Below are 8180 nucleotides of genomic sequence, written 5' to 3' on the forward strand. Positions count from 1 at the left end.
AGATGCTTCAGACGCCCATGGTTCTCGGCCACGCCCACTTCTCCACTTTGCAGGTGATCAGCTGATCAGCTGAAGGAAACTTATCCTGCAGTGTGGGCTGCACAAATGTGCAGGAGATGCTAAATAATTTATAGTGAATAAAAATTCCATGCAGATCGTGCGGCTCATCCATCAATCAGCCAATCTTATTAACCGCGATAGAACGAGTCCGTGAAAAACAAACCGCGAAGTAGCGAGGGACTACTGTACGGGATGTTGTTTTTTAACAAAAGAAAAGTTATGCTACCAACAAAAAGTTGATCATAAATTAGCTAATGTTTTTTAGTTTGTTGTTTTCTGTCTGCAAGCATTCACTGATATGAGCTTACCATCCTGCTCTCCTCCCTGCTGATGTTGAAAGGGTTCAGGTCCTGCACAGACAAACACTGCTGATCTATGTCAAAGCTCCACAACCACTGGCCCGGCTGGTTCCCACGACTGCACTGAGATTCCAACACACATCTGCAAAGGAAACCAACATTAAAAATATACATAACAGAGGAAACAAGAGAAAACATGTAACCATGTTAAATGAGCAGAGCCAAAATAAACAAAAGTCTGAAAGATGAAAAGAACAAGAGCACAAAATAAGCACATTATACACACCTATGGTTCATCAATCTATAGCAATGGTCCGGACAAGCGAAGGTCTTACCTGGGCTAATGAAACATGTATGTCATACTTGTATGAAACTTTGTTCAATTATCTTGAGTGAATCAGAAGTTATGGGCAGGACAAGCAAAGTCCTTGTTTTAACTTTGACCTTGTGTGTGACCTTGGCCTTGGAGCTGGGGTGATAAAAAGTGTGAAAAATAAGTAAGAAAGTGAAAAGTTTATGAACGTATGTACGGACAAAAACTATACCATAGTACTTCGACATGCTTCAGTCAAATCAGACACAAGATTGAATCTTCGAACTGGGAAATATCAGAAGAAAATTTGAAGAGTGCAGCTTCAGCATTCACCAACATTCTCCTCTAAAGCCTAAACGTCATTTTAGACTTTGTAAAAGTCAGAGTTAGGACAGAACTCAGCACACACCTGCAATCTAGACCAGACAGAAACAAAAACTAATTAAAGCTGCAAGCAGCATTGGAGGCCCTCGCATCAAAGCGCCGCTCTGGCCCTCTGGCGACCGCGGGAGCTCCATCTAGTCCACCCAGTCACCGTCATGAACTCTCTCATGCCAATCCTGCACACGTTCACCACGGGGATCCAATAATCAACAGTTTTTTCTCTGAGTAGGTGGGGCTTAAGTGATGTCATGAATAAACAATACCAATGTGTCTACAAGTGCTCACTGATGAAGCACAAAAAAATCAGGTGCAGATCAGATGATGTATCAATAAGATATAACTGTTTGAATAATGTAGGGGGTGCACTGGAGTTTAGTGTTAAACAACAACATCAATGTGTGTAAAGGTGCTCACTGATTATGTACAATAAATCAGGTTCAGATCAGATGATGTATCAATAAGATATAACTGTTTCAATAATGTAGGGGGCGCACTGGACTCATATGTTAAACCACAACATCAATGTGTCTAGACATGCTCACTGACGCACAATAAATCTGGTACAGATCAGATGATGTGTCACTGAGATAACTGTAGGAATAATCTAGGGGGCGCTGTGTAGATTATTGGCCACTTATCATGAATTCCTGTTCAAAGGGTGGAAAATGATCGATCATACTGATTTTGGTGCACCTCGGTTCAAATCTGTAGAATTTATAGCCAAACGTATTGCAACGGTGTCACTTCTGAATTTGTCACGCCACCACGCCCACATCCTCCTTCGAAACCTGTTTGTAATTTAAAGTCAGACCAACTTGTTATACGTCTTCTAACACAGGATCATCCTGATTAGGTCAAGGGTGTCAGAGAGGGAGTATTCCAAGTAAAAAAAGTGACTTCCTGTTCTGAGGGGGCGGGGCTTTGAAGACGTCAGAATATGACCACAGAGGATCGTCGGGAATCCAACAGGGATGACTCATGCCAAGTTTGGTGCATGTCGGTCTTTCAATGTGAAAGTTATAGCGTTTGGAAATTTACAGCGTGAAGCGCAACTTTGAGGCCTTTGAGGCATTTTTTGTTTTGGTTTAAGCAAAATCATTTGGAAAAATATAGAACAGGACTATTTTAAATGAACGTGCTGCTCGCTTCAGCTTTTTTTAAAGATTATTTTAAGATTATTTTTATTTATTTTTCTCTTTTGCTTTGGCTTTAATGCTGCTACTTCCTTCACCGCAGATGACAAGAGGTGCGGAGACGCCCGCGTGAACTGGCCCATTCACCCTTCCTTTATATTTACCCTCTTCTTCCTTTTCAGGGTTAGCGTTAGTCACTGGTGGTGCCCATGTCCAGCCATCACTGTACGAGAGGTGGGGGACACCCTGGACTGGTCGCAAGTCCATTTCAATTGGCAGGTTAGCAGACGCACGGCTGCTCACGCACACAGCCTGTGACAGGTTGACCATCTGAGCTTAACGTGGCTTTTTTACCTCCTGCCACCTCCTCCTCAAGTAGATTAACACAATTTTATATTGTGCATTCTTTACTTTTCTTTAGTGCTGATTCGTAAAACCACATTAAACCTGAGACCGGCCCAGCTTGCACATTAAGCACATTATATGGACCGGCCCGGTCATGACAACGCAGCACGTTAACGTCATATCCGGAAGATGTCTGTAAATATCAGCTAAGTCTCAGGCTTTGGTGATCCCGTGCGAATGTGCCACATAAGAAGCAGACGTGGGGATTAATTTATTTATTACACGTGGTCCTTAGGTAAAACTAATCCCGTGCGAACAGGGCTTTAGGGACCTTTAGGAGGTTCAGCGCTGAAGACCGAAGGGTGCTGGCTGGAGAATAAGGAGTCAACATTTCAGTCATGCACTGGGGGGCCAGACCATTTAAAGGTCTACAAGTTAAGATTAAAATTTTAAAATTAATTCTAAATTCAACAGGTAGCCATTGATGAGAAGATAAAACCGGTGTAATGTGAGACCTTCTGTTAGTTCCTGTTAAAAGCATCGCAGCAGCGTTCTGGACCAACTGGAGACAAGCGGCAGCAGATTTGTTAAAACAAGTAAAAAGGAATTATGATAATTTAAACAAGAAGAGATAAAAACTTGAGGAAGATGGCGCTAGTGTGTGTGGCTTGCCGTCTCTCGCTGTTTGTGTTCGTGCTGTTTTTGTTTGTTATCACCGGTGCCAGTTCTCTGCTTGTGTATGAAACATTGTTGGATCTTCGTCTCTCTGCCAAGGATTTAGTGAAATTCGACACTGATCGTGGTGTTCACACGACGTTTCAGCAGTTTTCCTTCACCAGTCGGACACCTGCCACACCCACGCTCCTCTCCCTTTGGATTGAAATCCAGATGCATTAACAAGGATTAACAACTCCAAATAGTCAAAATACTGAAAAGGATGAAAATGGACGGGCTGCTCCAGAACCGTGCACACCGGGCTGCACAAAGAGAACAGGAGAAACTTCAGATCCCCAGAATCCCCGTGGGTAGAATCGAAATCCTACGGGCCAGACATCCTCCCGGTTTGTATGGCCCAGGGGGCCCAGGGGGCCCAGGGGGCCCAGCATGACGGTCCGGCCGCAGGCAGGAGCGGACCTCTCTGCTGCCAGGGTGTCCACTCATTCTGAAAGGCGTGTTCTGGCTCGGTTCTGTTCAATAAAATATTTATTCCTGCTGGAAATCCTGCTCCAATAAAACTCTCCATGACGAGACCAAGATCCGTCTGAACAGAACTTAGTGAAATTTAGTGAAAAAACAAACAAACATGGACCAACAATAAAAATAATTTGTCATTAAAAAATGATAAATACAAAAATCCTTAGATACTGATAAACACTTGTTCCTATCCATCCATCCATTTTCTTTACCCGCTTATTCCATTTTGGGTCACGGGGGTCGCTGGTGCCCATGTCCAGCAGTCACTGTGCGAGGGGCGGGGGACACCCTGGACAGGTCTCCAGTCCATCACAGGGCCACATAGAGACAAACGAGACAAACAACCATTCACTCTCTCACTCACACCTAGGGACAATTTAGAGTTACCAATCAGCCTAACATGCATGTTTTTGGTCTGTGGGAGGAAACCGGAGTACCCGGAGAAAACCCACGCATGCACGGAGAGAACATGCAAACTCCACCCAGAAAGACCCCTGGACCGGGGTTTGAACCAGGGACCTGCTCGCTGAGAGGCAGCAGCTCTACCAGTTGCGCCACCGTGCTGCCCCACTTGTTCCTAATTAAATACAATCTAGTCTAAAACAATCCCACAAACAATGACGGATGTGGTGCTGAGGTTTAATGCTGTTCATCTCACCTTCCCTCCAGGACACACCAGCCACAGTAGGGGTCGTGGGTCTTCAGACAGGACTGACAGTCTGGGTGCTGCTGGCATTCAGCCACAGGCCTCTTCTGCAGCTGGAACCAGAACAAAACAATCAGGCTCATTCATGCAAACCGTCCACACTAAGCTCCTAAAAATCTGATTACAAAGACTAGATGGCCCACAAGTTCCAGTGCAACAATGAAAGTGGAGAAAATGGCTGTCAGAATAATCTGCAGCCGTATGAAACAAGTGGGGCAGAAACATGACAGTAATTTATTTTTCTTGTATTTATTGCTACAGAAGAAACAAAGGTTGACGCAGGATTGCAGTGACTGTGTGTTTTGGTGTGTACCATGTTCTGAGTCATGATGAAGAGGTGCTCTTCTTCCTGGTCCAGCATGAGATCAGAGCTGATGGCAGTTTTCTGCTGTATGGAGACCACTGAGTACTCCTCCACCTCACCATTTGGACCAAGGAACACCTGAGGGAAGAACCACCTCAGAGTGAATGACACAAATGAAACAGTAAACCATCAGGCTTTTTTCCCCACAAGTCTATAAACTATTTGAACCATCACGTTCACATAAATAATGTGTTTTTATTTAGGAAGCCATGTCCAACTTAGATCCAACCAGTGGTGGACCGTCAGGGCCAGCCAAGCCTTCTCTGCTTGCCCAAGCACAATCAGAGTTATTAACTTACACTTTAGTATTTTTTTCTATTAATTAATATTATTCTGAAAAGTTTGTTCTCAGGCAGCACAGTGGCTCAGTTGGTAGAGCTGGCGCCTCTTAGCGAGCAGGTCCCTGGTTCAAACCCCGGTCCAGGGGCCTTTCTGGGTGGAGTTTGCATGTTCTCTCCGTGCATGTGTGGGATTTTTGGATGGATGGATGTTCTCTTTATTTCATAGCTTTCCTCCAGGTTGTGCAGCCTCCAGCAGCACATGTTTACGTTCAGCTTTTATCCAGTCATATTCCGACCATCATCTGTTGCTAGGGTCAAAGAAATCTGCCTCAAGGCCTTCAGAATCAACGGTGCAGGCACCTGTAGGTTGAAATAAATGATAATGAAACTGTTGAGAACAACAAAGTCCATGCTCAATAATCCAGGAATATAATCCAACATTTTTCAGTCAGGTCATCTGGACAGTTTCTTTTTTTGGTGCTGAAATGCTTCGCCTTCGATCCAGAAGGCTTCATCAGTCAAGGAAACACACAACAAAACTGATTCTTCCCCCAACAGCTTACTCCAAAGTGGAACAAACCAGTTCTGCTTGTGGTAAGATGGTCTCTTTGGTACGCCCCTCCTCCATTGCCGGCCCTCTTCCTTATTGACGGTCTTGTCAAACTGGTTGAAAACAACAAAGTTTGACACAGTTTGACACGACCGGGGGCGTCCAAGCACAGAGCTGGCCTTCTTGATGATCTTATCTAGCTGCTTCTTCTCAGCTGATGATAAGCTGCTGCTCCAACACACAACACCATAGAAGATGGCTGATGCCACTACCGAGTCAAAGCAGGTCTTCAGGAGCACCCCCTGCACTCCAAAACACCTCAGTCTCCTCAGCAGGTAGTCTGCTCTGACCCTTCCTGTAAAGTGCATCAGTGTTGTGAGACCAGTCCAGTTTATTGTTCAGGTGAACACCCAGGTACTTGTAAGAGTCCACGATCTCGATCTCCACTCCCTGGATGTTCACCGGGGTCAGTGTTGGGTCTGTGCGTGTGGAAATCCACCACCAGCTCCTTAGTTTTAGCAGCGTTGATCAGGAGGTGGTTCTGCTGGCACCAGTCCACCAAGTCTTGAGTCCGCTGTCTGATCCAGGTGTTTATCAGATACACTCAGTTGGGTTGTGGTGGCCACTAAATACATCTTGTATAACCATGTACTGTATAAAATACTTTCTAATGATGTTATAAGTATCATTATATAAGTTGTTTGTTGTTGTGGTTTCTCAGTTTTGTCTTGGTTTTGTTTTTTTTCTTTCCGCAGGTCTGGAGTCAGACTTAATGATGTTGATTTGTGTTCTCTTCATCTCTCTCTCTCTCTCTCTCTCTCTCTCTCTCTCCTCTTCCTGTCTCCTTCTTTACATTTTAACCCTTCTCTCACTTTTCTGCTTCGTTATCTTCTTTGTTTTTCATCCCTGTGTCCATTACATCTGAAACAAACCCAAAGCAGGTTCTAATAAAGTTTAATTTATATATGAAGTGGAGCATTAAGGACAGCCATGATGCTCTGCTTGTGAAAGTAAATCTGTTGGGCTTCACTTTGACACTCACACAATAATTCTGTGTCACAATGACGGACAGGACGAGGGAGGAAAAAAACCCTTTCATATTAATTTGCTTAAGGAGTGGAGATCCCGGGACCCGCCCCTTAGCCAGCAGTACTTTGTTCGGGCTGAGGAAGAGGAAGATGATACCATACCAGCTTTATTTATAGAGACTTTAAACACCCACAGGACCAAAGTGCTGTACACACAACAAAACAATCATACAGTCAGATAATAAAAATTATTAAAATGATTAAAAGTCACATAATAAAAGTGTAAAAAACAATCAATCAGATAATACAAGTGATTAAAATGATTAAAAGTCAACATTTCAGATGGTATCACAGGCCACGGAGAAGAGAAGGGTTTTAAGAGGAGATTTAAAAACAGACCGGGAAGAGTCTGATGTTGAAGGGAAGGTCGTTCCACAGGTTAGGAGCTGCCGCAGCTCCTGAACTGCTCCGGACAGACAGACGGATGAATGAAGGGTATTTCCAAACCCCCTCTTCACTCCACAATGAGGGACAAAAAAAAGCTAGTTGTGATCCATCCTGGTCTTCAAACACCACTATCCTGCAGATTGTCGTTGTTTCACTGCTCTTCAGCAGGTCTGAAGTTTTGCAGATGTCATCACTCATTTAATCAAATAAAAGAAACATATATAGGCTCCACAAAAGAGTTTGTGAAATGGATGTAAAGACCAAATAGTCTTCATGCTGCCTCTGGCTGTTTATCTTATGTTTAATGCAACAATAATCATCTCAAATGGCTTACAGATGGTAAAATCAAGGATCTTTTCAGTCATCAAAACACTGAGCTCCACCTGGTGGTGGATGGGTTAAATGCAGACAATTTCACCATTGTATGGGAACACACAATGGTGACAATACATACACATTATTATTATTATAAATAGTATTTAATGGTATGATTTAGTTGTACTGGGTGTAGGAACTAAACCGTAATTGCCAGTCTTTACTATAGACCCATTCAGTGTTAGTAAACAAAGAGGGCTGTGCGCACTTTGTGGCAACAGAAGTACTGCTTCAGAGGTTAAACCCAGGTGGTCTTCCAACATCACACAGACTCTAATGCTAAATAAATACCATCACCAGAATAAAAACGTCAGGTTGTTGCGTTTACGGTTGTTCAAACCGGTATTCAAAGGACGGGTTTAAATTCTACCGTCTACCAAGGGGTAATCAAGTCAAGTCAACTTTATTTATAGAGAACATTTAAAACAGAACCTGTTATCAAAGTGCTCAACAACAACAACAACAACAACAATCAATGAGTAAATTAAAGACAAAATATATAAACATATATATACAATACACTAATGATAATAACTGAAGAATTAATAAAAAGCATTTAAAACATGGTCACAGATTAAAAAAACACTAGATCAATTTACACTGAGTGAAATGTCTGAGAGAACAGATGAGTTTAAAGCAGAGATTTGAAGTGAGGAAGGGAGGTGGCCTGCCTGATGTTGGGGGGCAGGTTGAAGGGAGGT

General features: G+C 43.3%; 1 protein-coding gene across 1 annotated transcript in view; it reads right to left on the reverse strand.

The window, feature by feature from the left end:
- Positions 1 to 8180, reverse strand: part of plxnb1b (plexin b1b) — a 169376-nt gene that overhangs the window by 101089 nt on the left and 60107 nt on the right. Inside the window, exons 5-7 of the mRNA XM_037679067.1 lie at positions 4748 to 4876; positions 4387 to 4487; positions 369 to 501 (exon numbers count right to left, since the gene is read on the reverse strand). Of these exons, the coding sequence (XP_037534995.1) occupies positions 369 to 501; positions 4387 to 4487; positions 4748 to 4876 (363 nt within the window). The remainder of the gene's footprint in view (positions 1 to 368; positions 502 to 4386; positions 4488 to 4747; positions 4877 to 8180) is intronic.

This window comes from Nematolebias whitei, chromosome 7 (genome assembly GCF_014905685.2).
Source record: "Nematolebias whitei isolate Nwh7 chromosome 7, NemWhi1, whole genome shotgun sequence".
NCBI classification, from domain to species: domain Eukaryota; kingdom Metazoa; phylum Chordata; class Actinopteri; order Cyprinodontiformes; family Rivulidae; genus Nematolebias; species Nematolebias whitei.